The sequence below is a fragment of the Pristis pectinata genome, chromosome 40 (genome assembly GCF_009764475.1).
Source record: "Pristis pectinata isolate sPriPec2 chromosome 40, sPriPec2.1.pri, whole genome shotgun sequence".
NCBI classification, from domain to species: Eukaryota; Metazoa; Chordata; class Chondrichthyes; order Rhinopristiformes; family Pristidae; genus Pristis; species Pristis pectinata.
Window position 1 is genome coordinate 5,315,091 of NC_067443.1, and position 17,899 is coordinate 5,332,989.

Sequence of the window (17,899 nt, forward strand, 5' to 3'; positions counted from 1 at the left end):
TTTAACTTCTATTTCAAAGTTTCTCCGTCTTCTTTCCTGTATGTGCTGGGGTATGGATCCAAAGGTGTCTGCCATTTTCAAGCTAACCTCGCTTCATAGGAAGGCTGCTCAACAACAGGGGGTGGGAATTAGGGGCTTGCAGCCCTACTGGGTTCTGCACTGGCGTGGCGCCTCACTGATTATATTGTAAAGGGTCATGGTTGTCACGTGACACCGCTGATTATCATCTGGTCGAAAGACACATCAATGTCAATCAAGGTTTGGCTGCACCCACCCATCAGTCCACACTTGACCATTGGTCTCTGTAAACACCTTTGTACCTGGCCTTGGACCATTGGCTTGTCTGAACTACCTGGGCTGGACCACCCAGCCCTCCAGCACTATAAAGAGTGCCACACGTGCGTGGTTCTCTCTGTCTTGACTGCTCCAAGGAATTGTGAAACAAAGCTGAAGAGACCATTGGTAAGAGTGTGCACTTCCACAGGGTTAGGAGTGTCCTAAGTATATTCCTGGTAGCATAGAGCTGTGCCTGCACTGTCGAGAGGTGGCAGGCATATATTTCTTCCTTGATCGTTTGTACCCAGTTTGTTGTGTGTGCGTGTGTGCATCTTACCGTTGTTGTGATTTCCACCCCCCCCCCACATTCACGATCACCAGTGTGTGTATGTGTGTGTGGTTCCTGTTATCCTGTCCCACGTTTGTTTTTATAAATAAATCATTTTAACTCCAAAGACTGTGTACGGAGTCCTTGTCCCTTGAGACCCTGGAATCTGTTACACGACACTGATACACTTCCCATTAGCTGCCAGGAGTGAGAACTGTGATATTTCTCCGCTGCCCAGATCAGAAGATGTGGTGGCCTGGCTTCTACGTACACGTTTCCCCTGATTCCTGTGATACGTTTGGATCACCCACTATTTATGCCGTTGTGCATTTAGTAACTATCCCCCATCTGGAGGTCACTTCCACCCACTTCTGTAAGTGTTTCCTTCAGACTGTTTGAGGATTGAAGAAGAGCAGCTTAAGTAGAGGTGCCACTCCACAGGAGCAGTCCTGGAGTCTCCCACTTCCCTGAGCACTTTATACACCCACTGCAGGAAGGTGCAGTGCTGAATTTGGGGTTTTAGTTTTCAGTTGGCATTTTGGAGTGGCACTTTCAGTTAATATCTTTGGAAAAATTGGGTATTTTCAATTATATTACTGTGTAGGAATCAACTTTTGGTTTTTATAATAACTTGTGACCAAACTAACAACAAAAACTGCACATTTGCCTGTTATTGTCTATATTTCTACTATTGAGAGATCCTTCAACTGTGAGGAACCTCAGTCATTTCACTAATCAACATCTATTACATATCCACAGGCAAAAGCGATTAGTTGGGTATCTACAATTTGTAAGCCACATTACTAAATTAAATACAAAATTGACATTGTCAATTATATTGCCAGCAAGGTGTGCTTAAAAAACAGGTGATTGCTGTATTTTTTTAATTCATTTATAATTAAAATCCAAAAAAAAATGTTTAAATATTCTGATCCCATCTGTGGCTGAATTAGAGCAGTTGCAATTGACAAATTGGAACTGGGCCAAGAGAGGCAATTAGCCAGGGTTCCCATTGTTAATCCATGGTAATTGTATACACGGATAGCACGGGTGACTCACTTCTAATCAAAAGGCCATTTGATTGTTTTTCCAAAGTGAGATTTGTACACTGTGATGCCAACATGCTCTGTGGGATAAATTCCAAGTGTAGACGATGGATTGCGGATCAGTAAGAGATGCGAGACTGATGCCTATTTTAAAGGGAATTGGTATTGATATTGGTTTATTATTGTCAGAGATTGATGGGTTCTTGATTGGTTAGGGGATTAAGGGTTATGAGGAATAAGGCGGGAGAATGGGGTTGAAAAAACTCAGCCGTGGTTGAATGACAGAGCAGACTTGACAGGCCGAATGGTCTAATTCTGCTCCTATATTTTATGGTCTTATTATTGTCACATCTACCGAGATACAGTGAAAAGCTTATGTTTGTGTGCCATCCAGCCAGATCATGCCACACACAAGTACATAGAGGTTGTAAAAAGAAAAACAGAATGCAGAATATAAAGATGTTTAATAACACTACTTGTGACAGATTTGCATTTGTATAGTGCCTTTCACGATCCTGGCTCCAAACAGGATGGGCTGATGGGAGAGGATGACAAAAGATTTGCGAAAAAGCTTGTGTGGAGCATAGAACTGGCAGGAATAGATTGCCTGCTTCTGGTGACTTTGATCATGGACCCTTTCGATCACTAAGCTGTTTTGGTTTTCCATTTTCCCTTTGCCTAGGCCGAGGCGGAGGTGGCCTCCTTGAACCGCCGCATCCAACTGGTTGAAGAGGAGTTGGACCGTGCTCAGGAGCGTCTGGCCACAGCCCTGCAGAAACTGGAAGAGGCTGAGAAGGCAGCAGATGAAAGCGAGAGGTGAGGCTGAAGGAGGATCCATTTCTGGGCTTGGAGATGCAAAAGTCTGTGGATGCTGAAATCTGGAGCAAGAAACAAGATGCAGGAGGAATTCAGAGAAGATCAGGCAGCGTCTGTGGTGGGAAATGGACATGGAGGAAATCTTCAAAGTGGTGGGCTCGAAGGGTCTTGACCCGAAACGTTGACTGTCCATTTCCCTCTACAGATGCTGCCCGACCCACTGACTTCCTCCAGCATTTCAGGTTTTCTTTGCATCATTTCTGGGCTTTTCTGATGGTTAAAAAAATTTGCCTCTCAAGGGTATAGGTACAAGAGGATACAGGTTAAGCTACTGTACCATTGATGCAAGTTTGAATCCCTCCATGTCAGCTGGGAAATATAAATTAACTAAATAAATCCATGCATTTAAAAAGGAAAATAAAACTACTAGATTACCATAAAAACCCATCTAGTGAACTTTCAGTGAAGGAAATCTGCCTTTGTTACCTGTTCTGGCCCATGCATAACTCCAGCCGCGTCAAGTTTATTGACTCCACTGCCCCTCTGTTCAGAGGCAATTGGGAATGGACCATAAATTGCCAGTGACATCCACCTCCCATAAATTAATAATTAAATAAATGATTTGCATAAATCCACTTAAGGGAGAAACGATAAGTCAAGATCAAAAAAGATTTTCAAAAATGCTTGTGTGGAGCATAGAACTGGCTGGAATAAACTGCCTGTTTCTTTGCTGTAAATTATATCTAATTTTATTGTGCAGTAAGGTAAAATATCTTGTCTCTTGCTCTAGATAATGCTAGGTACAGTTCCTGGTTTTCAATCAATAGGGTTAGCCTGGAAGATGGTATGGTTGCTCTTGCTGTGCTGAAATGTTTCTTTTTACAGACAGTTTACTGTGGAAGGTTCACTGTTGGTCTAAGCCCATTTGGGTTAAGGCCATCTCCAGTCTGCCGTTATCAGCTCGTACCATCCGCACCGTGAAGCTAACAAGTGAAGCATTGTCCTTTGTGTTCTCACCAGCCTATTCATTGTGTTAACCCTCCACCAGAGGAGAGATCACAGTGCCAACACATCAACCCATGTGACACATCTCTTAAATGCAATGCCTGTTCGAATCCTAGGTGCCAAATCTGTACCCACCAGCAACGCACCCCAACTGGTATGCCACTCAAAAGGTCTCCTGTCCTGACAGCGTTGGTAGGGATGCTGTGCAGTGATTCCCTTCCTTGGGATGAGTTGCCCTTCTCTTCCTCTGGGCTTTCAGATGACAGGAATTAGGGGTAAATGCAGCCAGATCTCGAACTGAGCAGTTGGGCTTCATCTCCAGTTTGGTAATTGGTTTATTACTGTCACATGCACCAAGATGCAGTGGAAAAACTTTGTATTGCGTGCCATCCATACAGATCATTCCAAACGTAAGTACATCAAGGTAGTACAAAGGGAAAAGCAATAACAGAATGCAGAATATAGTGTTAGTTAGAGAGAGAGAGCAGTGCAGGCAGACAATACGGTGCAAGGGCCATGATAAGTTTGAGATCAGGAGTTCATCTTTATTGTAGGAGAGGTCCGTTCAATAGTCTGATAACAGTGGAATAGAAGCTGTCCCTGAGCCTTGGTGGTATGCGTTTTCAAGCTTCTGTATCTTCTGCCTGATGGGAGGGGGGGAGAAGAGAGAGTGACCGGGGTGGAAGGGGTCTTTAATTATGTCAGCTGCTTGCCCGAGGCAGCGGGAAGTGTAGACAGTCAATGGAGGGGAGGCTGGTTTTCTTGATGGACTGGGCTGCATTCACAACTCTCTGTGATTTCTTGTGGTCTTGGGCAGAGCAGTTGCCATACCAAGCCGTGATGTGTCGGGTAGAATCAACCTCACCATTACACTGTTACTGAAATCCCTGGTGGTACTATTAAACTATTCCAAGTTGTAATCATCCCCAAATTAGTTTTGACTTGTAGGAATGCCTTCCCCACTGCGCACCCCCTCCCCAACCTCCTGCAGTTTCCATGGATGCTGATTTCCCCTCCGGAACCACCCTCGGAACAATGCCCACCTCACCAACGATTTCTCCAGCACCGTACCACGGTCCTCGGCCTGGAGTGAAGCAGGGTGGTCCCTCGAAGGTCGCAAAGAGAGAGAGCCAAGCACACGTGGCACTTTTTATAGTGCTGGAGGGCTGGGGAGTCCAGCCCAGGTAATTTACAAAGGCTAATGGCCCGGTGCCAGCAAGGACTAATGGATTACAAAGGCCAATGGTCAGGTGTGTACTGATGGGTGGGGCGTGGCCAAACCTTGATTGGCAGTGGTGTGTCTTCCGACCAGGTGGTGGGCAGTGCTGTCACGTGACAGCCACAACCCTCCACAATACAACATCGCAGCTAAGACAAACTGTTGACCCAGTTTTATCTGTCATGTTCTTCCTTCTTTCCCCCCCCTCCCCCCCCCCCCCCCCCCCCCCCCCCACTCTCAGTCTGGGTTCATTCTAGAAATCTGAACGTGTCATCCAGGCGGACACTTCAGTACGGTACTGAAAGAGTGCTGCACTGTTGGAGGAGCAATCAATTGTGTAAGATTGTCAAAGTCAGGCTCAGTCTCAAGTGGGTATAAAAGATCCTACTTCAATATTCAAACAAGGGCAGGCACATTCTCCTACTATCCTGCTCATTATCTGTTTGGTTTGTGGGAGCTTACTATGCACAACTTGTTTGCATCGTGGTCTTGTACGGCAATTCCAATACACAGGAACGCAAGAGACTGCAGAGAGTAATGGACACAGCCGGGTCCATCACAGGCACAGCCCTCCCCACCACTGACAGCATCCACAGCAGGTGCTGCCTCAAGAAGGTGGCATCTCTCATCAAGGATCCCTGCCATCCGGGCTGTGCCATCTTCTCGCTGCTGTTGTCGGGCAGGAGGTACAGAAGCCTGAAGTCCCACACCACCAGGTTCAGGAACAGCTACTTCCCTTCCACCATTCAGTTCTTGAACCCTAACTCTACCTCAGCAACAGAACACGACGGACTACCTCTTGCACTGCCGTGGACTTGTGTCTTTTGCACTAAGGTCTTGCTTTTATACAGTTTTTTTTCTCTCTGACTTCACTGCCTTGTACAATTTATATTCTGTGTGTTGTCTGTACCTACATGCCTGCAATGCTGCTGCAAGCACGTTTTTTTATTGTACTCGTACCTCACCCTACTTGATTTGACTTCTGCCCCTGCCTGTGACAGAACATTAAATATGAAATGCTTTGACACATCCTGAGGTTATGAAAGGAACCAGATAAAGCTATTTCTCTCTCCTTATGTATGCTGCTCTATGCACCGTTCACCCGGTAGTAAGCTGGGGCAGGAACTGTGACCTTTTCTCATTCCTTGTGCAAGCCCAAAGATCAGAAACCAGATGTAGAGAAGAAAGAACTAGCATTTCTCCAGCCTCTTTCATCACCTCAGGGTGTCCCAAGGGCTTCACAGCTAATGAAGCATTTTTGAAATGGCAACACTAGTGCAAAGTGGCTCCCAAGCCACAGCAGGGACTGGCTATGTCAGTTGCTCATCAAGTAACTGTGTGACCAGAGGGGAAAATACTGATGTGCGTATTTAAAATGCACAGGCGTTGGGTTTCTGGCCTTCCGAGAGCTTAGAAGAATGAGAGAGGATATCATTGAAACTTACAAAATTCTGACAGAGCTAAGCAGACTGGACACGAGGAGGGTGTTTCCCCTGGCTGGGCATCTAGACTCGGGGTCACAGTCCTGGGTTACGGAGATTTAAGACCGAGATGAAAGGTTTCTTCACTCGATGGGGGGGTGAACCTGTGGAAATTTTCTACCACCAGAGGCAAGTTGTGGCATATTTTTAAGGAGGAGGCAGAGGCAAACGGCATCAAGGAATACAGGGAGAGACTGGGAGTATAGTACAGGTCTCCCCCAGCTGACAAACACTCAACGTGTACAGCCCATACATATGAGCGAGAGTTCGGGAGACCGGTGGGATGGATTTGCCGACTGCCCCGGAGCTGCAGGCGTCTTCTGCCAGGTAGGAACACAGTTCGCGGCTGCATTTCCAACACGTGAACTGTTCGCGTTACGAATAGTTCACAGGACTGGAGCCCCGTCCCAACCTGGGAGGAGCCAGTACTGAGGCAGACGATCGGCTATGATTGTGTCGAAGGTGGAGCAGGCTCAAGTGGTTGAATGTCCATGTTATTCAGTGTGGTACAGGCAGGCTGTGTAGCACCTCATTAACACCGTATCACAAGTAACAAAGGCTGCCAGTGTTGATGCCTTTTGAGGTGGGAGCCTATCAGGTGCGCTGGGTTACGGTTCAATGACTCATATCCTCCCTTGTAGGTCCGTCCAGGTATTGGTTTATTATTGTCACTTGTACCGAGGTAAGTGAAAAACTTGTCTTGCATACCGATTGTACAGATCAATTCATTACACAGTGCAGTCACATTGGGTTAGTACAGAGTGCATTGATGTAGTACAGGTAAAAACAATAACAGTACAGAGTAAAGTGTCACAGCTACAGAGAAAGTGCAGTGCAATAAGGTGCAAGGTCACAACAAGGTAGATCGTAAGGTCATAGTCCAGCTCGTCCTATAAGGGAACAGTTCAATAGTCTTATCACAGTTGAGTAGAAGCTGTCCTTAAGTCTGGTGGTAGGTAGTCACTGAGCATGTGAGTAGCAGGCTGTTCCACTGCAGAGACCGTCAGGGTACAGATTCTGCCCCACCCACGATCTCACTGTATCCTGCGTTGCTTTTCAAAGGATAAACTTGAGGATCTGAATGATGTCCCGTATATCTACCTGCCCCAGCCCTATTCTCCAACACCCTTGCCTGACTCTGGGCACATTAAGGCTGATTGTGTCCCTCCTGCTGCACTGTTCAAAAGCTGCTTCACCCCAGGACTGAACACATCAGGATGGCTCCTGCAGTGAGGATTCTGTCTCCAGGCTGGGTGAACGCGCATTTGTTCAGGTGACTAAACAGGAGAAAAAGCCTGCAGCTGACTGGAAGTTTGTTCCCTCTCTTCCCAGAGGAATGAAGGTGATTGAGAACCGGGCCCTGAAGGATGAGGAGAAGATGGAACTGCAGGAGATCCAACTAAAAGAAGCCAAACACATTGCAGAGGAGGCAGATCGCAAATATGAAGAGGTGAGTGAGAGACATAGCTTCGTAGAGGGGTGATCGGGATATGCCTCCACTCCTATCCCTGGCACCCACCACTCTGTATTTTTTTTTAAAATTTGCCTCACACATCTCTTGAGTTTATCCACCCTCACCTTAAATGCATACCCGCTAATATTAGACCTTTCGACCCTGGGGATAAAAGATACTGGCTGTCTACTCTATCTATGCCTCTCATAATGTTATAAACTTCTATCAGGTCTCCCTTCAGCCTCCGCTGCTGATGAGGAGTAACCTTCTAACGGGAAGTGCTGGCTCTACACCCAGGTCAATATTGCTCTCCTTCAGATAATAGGTTAAAATTGACCTCCTGATGTATGTATGGTTCTTCCTCATAAATCCTTCTATTCACTGGAGCATTGACTGAAGACCTTTGTTCCCAAGTCTCTCTGTACCAAAACAAGAGTCGTGGAGGCAAACACATTTATGGCGAAGCTCAATAATGGCACAACTAAGAGAAGGACAGCGGTAAAGCGGGGTGGGAGGAGCCTCAGTGATGCGGAGCATTTGAGGGGAACGGCCCTTGTCTGTGCAGCCCAACAATGTGGGTCCCTTGGGGAGACGAAGGAGACTGCAGGTTGCTGGAAATCTGGAGCAACGTACAAAATGCTGGAGGAACTTGGCGGTCTCTTCGAGGTATGCCTACCTGGAAGTTTTCCATCCATTTCCCTCCATGCCTGACCCGCCGAGTTCCTCCAGCATTTTAGGTGTTGCTCCAATATTGGCTCCTTTACGGATAGAAGAAATGGAAACAGGAGTCGGCTGTTCTGCCCCTTGTTTAAGAGGCATTTAATCAGGCAGGGAATGGAGGGGTATGGACCATGTGCAGGGAAATGTGCCATTTAAAGTAGCATTGTGGTTGGCACAGAATTGTGCACAGTTCTGGTCACCTACCTATAGGAAGGATATCAGTAAGATTGAAAGAGCGCAGAGAAGATTTACTAGAATGTTGCCGGCTCTTCAGGGGTTGAGTTACAGAGAAAGGTTGAACAGGTTAGGACTTTATTCCTCGAAGCGTAGAAGAATGAGGGGAGATTTGATAGAGGTTTACAAAATTATGAGGGGTATAGACAGAGTAAATGCGAGCAGGCTCTTTCCACCTAGATTAGGAGAGAGAAGTACGAGAGGACATGGCTTTAGGGTGAAAGGGGAAAGGTTTAGGGGGAACTTCTTCACTTAGAGAGTGGTGGGAGTGTGGAACGGGCTGCCATCTAACATGGTAAATGCAGGCTCACTCTTAAGTGTTAAGAATAAATTGGATAGATACATGGACGGGAGAGGTCTGGAGGGTTATGGACCGAGTGCAGGTCAATGGGACTAGCGGAATAAAGTTTTGGCACAGACTAGAAGGGCCAAATGGCCTGTTTTCTGTGCTGTAGTGTTCTATGTTCATGTTTATAATGGAGACTCCCTGTATAAACATGCAGCCATTACAACTTCCTATCAGCACTTTAATTTTTAACACATCAGTGTTTAATTCCCTCCAGTGTGGGAAAAGCCCCTCTTCCACCTCCCGCCTTACGCGAATAATACATGCAAAGTATTATGCAAAAAATAAGAGAGATCATGGCCATTGACCTTGAGGTGCAAACCATCTTTCTCGTAGGTTGCCCGCAAGCTGGTGATCATTGAGGGTGATCTTGAGCGGACCGAGGAGCGTGCTGAGGTGACAGAGTCGTAAGTATTTGGTTCCAGCCATCCAATTCGGTTTGCTGGTGTGCATGGGCATGCCTCATAATGCACGTTGCTTGGGAGATGGGTCTAAGGGTTAAGTTCTGAAAATCTGGTTGGTTTCCCACCATCTATTTTGTGATTCAGTAGTGTGTTGCAAGTCTATAGTCAAATTGGTAAATTGGTTTGTTATTATCCATAAGACATAGGAGCAGAATTAGGCCATTTGGCCCATCGAGTCTGATCTGCCATTCGATCATGGCTGAATTTTTCCCTGTCAACCCCATTCTCCTGCCTTCTCCCTGTAACCTTTGACACCCTTACTAATCAACCTCTGCTTTAAATTTACCCAATGACTTGGCCTCCACAGCCCTCTGTGGCAATGAATTCCACAGATTCACCACCCTCTGGCTGAAGAAATTCCTCTTCATCTCAGTTCCAAAGGGACGTCCTTTTATTCTGAGGCCGTGCCCTCAGATCCAAGACTCTCCCACCACTGGAAACATCCCCTCTTAAGTTCACTCTATCCAGGCCTTTCAATATTTGGTAGATTTCAATGAGATTACCACCACCCGCTCCCCCCCCCCCACCCCATCCTTCGAAACGCCAGTGAGTACAGGTCCAGAGGTACAGTGAAAGACTTTGTTTTGCATGCCATCCATACAGATCATTTCATCACATCAGTACATTGAGGGAGTACAAGGGAAAAGCAATAACAGAATGCAGAATAAAGTGTTACAGAGGAAGTGCAGTGCAGGCAGACAATGTGCAAGGTCACAACGAGGTAGATTGTGAGGTCAAGAGTCCATTTTATCGTACTTGGAGACCGTTCAATAGTCTTATAACAGCGGGGTAGAAGCTGTCCTTGAGCCTGGTGGTACGTGCTTTCAGGCTTTTGAATCTTCTGCCCGATGGGGGGGGCAAAGAGAGAATGACTGCGATGGGTGGGGTCTTTGCTGCTTTACCGAGGCAGACAGAACATTGTGGGTAGGTATTTGGACAAGTGGTCCAGAAATCCAGCCGGTGATCTGTCAGGGATCCAAATCCACAGTCGCCAGGAACCCGAAACAAAAATGAAAATCAAAAAACTGCAGATGCTGGAAATCTAAAATGAAAACAGAATATATTGGAAACACTCAGCAGGTCAGGCAGCATCTGTGGAGAGAGAGTTAATATTTCAGGTCAAAGACCCTTCATCAGAACTGGGAAAGAGAGAGCAACAAACAATCTGCTGGAGGGACTGAGTCGAGCAGCATCTGTGAGAGGAAAGGATCTGTCAACATTTCAGGTCAAAACCCTGCATCAGGGCTACTGCTACAGCCACGTATCCTTCCTCAGTACTTGTCTTGTTCCATCTCTCTCTCCAGGCATCCCAGTTCAACATCAGCCGGGATTTATTATTCCCTCCCTTCTGTGGGAAAGAAAGGGGATTACTCTCTTTCCCAGTTCTGCAGAAGGGTCTTTGACCTGAAATGTAAACTGTTTCTGTTCCTGCAGCTGCCTGACCTGCTGAGCATTTCCAACATTTCCTGTTTTTAATTCAGACAAAGGTTAGCGTCCGTAAAGGTGATCATGAAACTACCAGATTGCCGCAGAAGTTCCTTTATTATAACTCTAGATCCACAGTGAGATGGTTCACTTTTAATTGCCCCCTGAATTGACCATACTTGCCACTCGGTTTGAGGGGAAATCAGGGATTGGCAATAAGATAAGATATCTTTATTAGTCACATGTACATCAAAACACACAGTGAAATGCATCTTTAGTGTAGAGTGTCACCACGCTTCCGGCGCCAACATAGCACGCCCACAACTTCCTAACCCATACATCTTCAGAATGTGGGAGGAAACCGGAGCACCCGGAGGAAACCCACGCAGACACGGGGAGAACGTACAAACTCCTCACAGACAGATTTGAACCCGGGTCGCTGGCGCTGTAAAGCGTTACACTAACTGCTACACTACCGTGCTGGTCTGACTGCTGTTCCCATGGATGAGTAGAACCAAAAATTGAGTCAATTACATTTTTGCACTTGGTGGTCATTTTCCCCCTCAGTCATTTGGATTCCCTCTTGTGCAGATGCTGGCAAATGATTTCTTGGCAACTCTGGTATCTTGTGCATCTGAGCCCAAAACAGAACCAGAACACACCACGTGCTTCCTGTGCCAAGTCATGGATTGGGGTTCACCGTCATAGTTTTGGCTCAATTTTTCTTATTCTGCAAGTATAGTCCAACCTGCTGGGCATGTACCAGTGTTGTGAGTGAGGAAACAGATTCGGGGCCTCAAAAGCAAGGACTCTGAACACAGTCTGGCAGTAGATGATTTATTTACAAAAGACAAGCAGGGTAAACGGTAACTGGAATAACACATGCGCACAGTTTATAGCAAGCGTGGGAACATCGCACTGGGGATAAAACGCACACACAATCAAGGAAAAAAATACAATACCCACCACCCCTTGACTCAGTGCAGGCACAGCTCTGTGCTATTAGGGGCACTAACTAAAATGCTCCCAACCCTTTAACAATGCACACCTCACCAACGATTTCTCCAGCACCGTTTCACAGTACTCGGCCTGGAGTGAAACAGGGTGGCCCCTCGAAGATGGCAAAGAGAGAGAGCCGAGCACATGTGGCGCCCTTTAGTGCTGGAGGGCTGGGGTGGTCCAGCCCAGGTAATTTACAAAGGCCAATGGTCAGGTGTGCGCTGATGGGTGGGGCGGGGCCAAGCCTTGATTGGCAGTGGTGTGTCTTCCGACCAGGTAGTGGGCAGTGCTGTTGCGTGACAGCCACGACCCTCCACAATACAACCAGCCTTGCTGTTTACAACACGTAAAGATGAAGAAGCATTCTAACCGCTACTCTCCCTTGCCGCCATTAACTTGGTCTCAAACTATCAGAGATGTTCCCTTTATTCTACATATCCCTCACTCACCTTCTGAAACCTATTTTCTCTCTCCCAATTCTGGCGAAAAGTCCCAAACCTGGAATATTAACTGTTTCTCCCTCTGCAGATGCTGCCTGACTGCTGAGTGTTTTTCTGTTTTTGTTCCCGATTTCCAGTTGTTCACAGGCCTGCTTTATAATCTTCGGCCCGAAGATGCTTTGGTCAAGGAGCTGTGCCCCAGTGGCTGCCTCCGTTGAAAGCAGCCCGTGGGCAAAGGCTGCTGACTGTCTGATGAAATACCATTGCACTCCTGAGGGTGTATCTTCAAACCACAATCTTCTATTGCGTTTCATTCCTGGGATGTAGGTCCCAGTGGCAAGGCCTGCATTTATTACGTCCCTAGTTATCCCTGAACTGAGTGGCCTGTTGGCCCCTTCCACATTGCCAAGCCAGCCCTGCGAGTTTTGCCCCCGACCTTGGAGGTCAGCCAAGTGCTGCAAAGGACGGACAATCATTACAGCTGTAACTGTACTCCGAGCAACTGTGTAAGTGCAAAACACCCCCTGAAATTATTCAGGGTGAGCAAGGGACAAGGGGTCGGGTAACTTTGGATTCCTGATTTGAATTCGAGGGCTCGGTGCATGGTGGGCGAAATTACTCCGCAGTTTACGTGAAGGGATGGTCCTGGCACCCTGGTTATTTGAGGCTATCTTCTGTCAGAGTTTGGAAACCAACCACATTTTCAAGGCTTGAGCTGGTGAATGTGTCACTTTCCTGAGATTTCAAAATCCTTATCACCAACATCAACCCCAGTTGTTGCTTTGACATCCTAGGCCCATCATTCCCCATTTCCTGCCATTTTATTTTCTTCCCCTCCCTCCCCCACCTTACCGAGACTGATGCCTGGCACCTCTAGTGTTACAAACCCACCGGCATCAGCCTCTCATCTGGGCCCCAACAGCAGTGAGTGGCAACCCACTTAACTCTGGCGTGGTGTGCGGGGTCCTACACTCCCCTCCTCCTCGCACACTCTGCGTTCAGCTCCTCTCTCTCTCTCTCTCTCTCTCTCTCTCCCCACTCCCCCAGCCGACCCAGTGCAGACCAAGGTTTGAGTCTGGAGCCACTTTGCACTCTGCAGGGAGCCTATATGTTGTGTTGAGTGTTAAATTAGAGGCATTTCTTGGGTTGGAATCAATGGCTGAGACTAATTCACTCATTAGGTGATTGCAGAGCTGACTTCAATTCCTTCAAATCTAAGACGTGATGTACGATCTCCCTAACCCCCAAATGTTGGTCCATTATAGGAAAGGAGCTCTGACTAACTCGTGTACAAGCCCCTGGGGTATTGGTGTCAGAGTAACCAAGCACTCGCCAACCTCAGGGCTTTAATCTGATGGAGCCGCATCGCAGCTGAGCCTGAACCCATTCCATGTCCCTGCGTGGGAGCCATTGGTTGGTAATCAGGTTGGCACCCAAGACGACGTGCCCCTTGCCTCCTCTCTCTCTTGGGCCAGCGTTGCCCTCCCCCCTCACCTCCACCTAGACTGGGGTTGTCTGACCAGCCACTCCTTAGGGATTTGAGTCCAAGCCCTTCTGGCCTGTGTGGTTCAGCCCTCTGCCAGCAGAAGGGTTTCCCCGCAGGACCTCGTGTCAGTCAGCTGACAGAGAGGTGAGCTCCTCCTGTGATCTGCCGTCGCTCGTTTCTCTTGCCCGACCAGCAGCCGGGTCTGTTTTCGAGGGAAAGTGACACCTTGCCATAAACCTTTACCATTTTAACTTGCTCTCGTTTAGTGTTACACGTACTCGGGATTCAGGACCAGCAAACCTCATCATGACTCTGTTCCCCTTTTTGTTTTCTCCTTGTATCCTTTTTGTTCTCTGGTTTCTTTGCATGCTGTACATTATCAAATCATCCCATTTGACCCATGACCCCTCTTGCACGTACCTTGTGGACACTAACAGCACTATGCGGAAACTGGAGGAGGAACTTAGAAGCAGGGATCAGTCTTTGAAAGCCTTACTCGCGTTAGAGGAAAAGGTATGGGACACTTTCTGCTCTTGTTTCCTCACGAGCTTGAAATGAGTTAAGTTTTCTGTGAACTTAGGGTGCTTCATTTTGTTGCATGCGATGTTTTGACTCAACTAATTTTTGCAGCCTGGAATATTACTTGCACCTTCCTGGTTAGTTTAAAGCTGTTTCAGTTGCCGTTTCTATAAACCGAAATCTAGGCTTTTGTGGCAGTGTTGGGAATGGTGACGGTTTTACTTTGTTGGTTCATCACTTCGAGAGGCATCAAGAGATGTGTAAAAACTCCAACATGGGTGGGAATTCGTCCAGACAATCTATGCCAGAGTTTACACTGCACCCAAGAAGCCATTTGTAATTGCCTCATCATCCACATCCAATCTAATCCTCAATGTAGAGATGATTTTTCCGTTAAACACTAATTCTAGTGACTGCCATGTCCCTCCAACTGTGCCCTTCATCTACCTGCATCCTGCTCGCTTGTCTGTCTGCACTCTCTCTGTTCCTTCCAATCCATCTGTGTCCCTTTTCGTTCTGTCTGTCTCTCTCCTCCCTCTAGTGGCAAGAAGAATCAAAGGGGAGTTGATATGCAGGTGTGAAAGAGAACCAACTGCAGGGATACATAGAAATAGGGGACAGACAAATGGGATTGCTCCTTCGTGGACTGGCACGGGACGAATGGGTCCCCTCTGTGCCATGAGAAATTAAGCAAAGATCTAATGGTTGCTTTCACTCAATTCTCCCATCAACACTTAAGAGTTTGTCTCAAAGCCATAAACGTCCAGATTTGACTTGTTTGGCAGTTTGCTCTCAGTAGCAACCTATGACTTAGTTCTGCAGACCCCAGAGCTCTTATCAGCTGCAGTGATGTTACTGGGCCAATAATCGGCAGGCCTGCATTAACGATCCACACAGTAGTTCAGACATCACCATGGATGTTGGAATCGGCCTTTCTATTTAAAAATAAATGTTGTAAATAAGTGTTGATAACAACTTAAAAAATAATGGTTGCAAGATCCCAAACTTTTGGTCCTTGTTTGTTCCAGTCCCATCCCAATATAGAGACTTTTACTGCCCTCCAAGGCTGCCTTGAGACTGCCCTGGGAAATTCCTTTGGGTTTCCCAGAAGCTCACCACATCTCTTTGGGGCAGGCACTGAGTGTGGTGTTCTTGTTTTTCCTGGGGCTGCCCTGTCTTGCTTCGGGCTGCTCAGAGGAGGAGGTTGTTGGGGGCAGGGAGATGTTAAATTTGAGTGTAAAGGTCCCATCTGCCATCCGTCCCACCTACCAGCCCCCTGTCCCATCCCTCTCCCAACTGGTTCTGTCCATCCCCTCCCCATCTGGTCCCACTACTACCTACCAGCCCTCTGTCCCCACCTTTCTCTCTCTCTCGTTCTGCTATACACTGGCAATCCCTCCTCTTCCCCCTCAGTCCTGACACAAGGTCTCAACCTGAAGCATCGACCCACATCTTTTGACTCCACAAATGCCACTTGACCTGCCGAGTTGTTCCAGAGTTCTGTTGTTAGTTCAAGTGGAGTCGATCTCACTCTGTGATGGAAAATTGCTGCTCTTCGAGGTAGGGTTCCCTTTCCCCGATATACGGCATGAGTCCTGGACCAGGAAGCTTCCGGGTCTGTTCACCGGTCTTGTGGTCTGTCCCTTAGGGCAAGAGAGGGGAGTGGGGGCTAATTGGGGGCTCAATCCCCACCCACTCACTACACCAGTGCTGAGAAGAATATGGATGTGACCATCCATTTTAACAATCCAGTTGTATTTTGAGAGGTCCCAACCATCCCACTTGGAAGATTAAACATTCTCACCCCTCTCCTTGAATAAGGGATTCCTGTAATTGCATCTGAGGTCTTCCCATCCCAGCTTTTCCAATTACAGATTCTTTGTAATGGAAACGGCCTATGTAAACATCTCCTGCTGTACCTGTGACCTCAGACCACTGGGAGCTTCTCAGCTTGTACCTCTGAAACCTGTGCTCCAATCAGCGCAGCTTCTCAACTTTCATCAAAAGATTCTGTAGGGAAAGGAAGAACCAAATTAGGTCAATGTGCCCTTGCCCAATTAGTTACTGTAGTTTAACCTACTAGAGAGCACGTTTCACTTGGTCTTCACTCCCTGCATGCACTACCCCTGAAGAGTGATTCATTTCCATATTAAAACTTTGCTAATCCTCGTGTGGCATCAAGATTTTATTGTCCTCTCATCAATATTTACCATTTGTGTCAACATTTGCCATTTATGTTCATGTGTCAATGGTCGTGGTGTGCTTCTGAGATCTGGTCAGTGGCTGGTTCTGCAGAGCAAGTCTCCTCCAATTTTTTGCCCTTTTTTCCCCCCTTTAAATTACCCAAATTACAATTAGAGAAGGATTTTACAAGCTTTTAATTTATTTGATGCTGTCTAAAAAAAGATTAATACTGACAGTGTAGTGATATGATTAATCATTCCAGGTCAATAATGTTCTACTGAAAAACAAAACCAGAGTTTTGAGAATGGATGACTTTGAGATCACTCAATTTTATTTTGCTGTTTGCTTTCTGTTCCCTCCTGTGTGTGAAGCTTTTATTTTCGTGTATGCCACATTCTTTATTGATTGCTTCTCTCTCTCTGCCTTCTCCCTACCTCCCTACACCCATCATCTGGTTGTGTTTCTGACCTCTGTTTTGTCGCTCATTCCCCTTCTCCCCCCCCCCCCCCCCACTCCTTCTCTCCTTCCTTTCCCTGCACCAACAGCAAGTGTGCAGAGCTGGAAGAGGAGCTTAAAAATGTGACAAATAATCTCAAGTCACTGGAAGCCCAGGCTGAGAAGGTAGGCATCCTTTTCCCCCGGTTTTCCTCCCCCCTTTCCTGCCCAGTTCTTTCTCATTGGCTGCTGTGTGCTTCACAAGAAGATCTTGAAGGACCCTCCATACGCAAAGCCACGACAACTCTTGTACAAGCTCGAAACAAACACATTCCACCTCCGGCAGTGTTTCACGAAGTGCGTGCGTCTGTCAGCGTGCGTGCGTGTGCCTGTCCGTCTGTCAGCGTGCATGTGTGTGTCTGTGGCAAATGCTTCTGGTGGGGATGAAATACATAGGCTTGACTCTACCAAGGAACATGAGGTTAGTCCAGGAAAGTGCCAGTAAGATAAAAGGTCAACTATGATTTTATCATATGGTACGGCAAGCACCAGGGCCCGAATGGCCTATTCCTGTGTCTGTTTCTCATGTTAACTCTCAGCGGCTACCCCTCTGTCGGGCACCTCCAACATTGCTGTTTCTATTGCAGTTATCATACTTGGGCTCGAGGATGTCACCAGGACTGGTGGGCTTGAGTTATAGGGAGAGACTGGACAGGCTGGGACTGTTTTCCCCGAAGGGTGACCTTAGGGAGTTTATAAAATCATGAGGGCCATAGATAAGGTGGATAAACTTTTATTCCCCTGGGGTAGAGGAGTCTAAAACTAGAAGACAGGTTTAAGGTGAGAGGGAAAAGGTTTAAAGGGATCCCGAGGGACAAGTTTATCCACAGAAGGTGGTGGGGATGTGGAAGGAGCTGGTAGAGGTGGGAACAACTACAACGTTTAAAAGACATTTGGACAGGTGCATGGATAGGAAAGGTTTGGAGGGGATATGGGCCAAATGCAGGCAAATGGGATTAGCTT

The 17,899-nt window shown here is 47.1% G+C and overlaps 1 protein-coding gene across 9 annotated transcripts in view; it reads left to right on the plus strand.

The window, feature by feature from the left end:
* LOC127587363 (tropomyosin alpha-3 chain-like) overlaps positions 1-17,899 on the plus strand; it is a 65,876-nt gene that overhangs the window by 25,148 nt on the left and 22,829 nt on the right. For 4 of the 9 annotated variants that reach the window (XM_052045640.1, XM_052045645.1, XM_052045637.1 and 1 more), the window contains 4 exons: positions 2,333-2,466; positions 7,504-7,621; positions 9,261-9,331; positions 14,176-14,251. In XM_052045640.1, the coding sequence (XP_051901600.1) occupies positions 2,333-2,466; positions 7,504-7,621; positions 9,261-9,331; positions 14,176-14,251 (399 nt within the window). Of the gene's footprint in view, positions 1-2,332; positions 2,467-7,503; positions 7,622-9,260; positions 9,332-14,175; positions 14,252-16,986; positions 17,063-17,899 lie in introns of all 9 variants that reach the window. The other 5 variants (XM_052045639.1, XM_052045643.1, XM_052045638.1 and 2 more) reach the window with 2 other exon arrangements.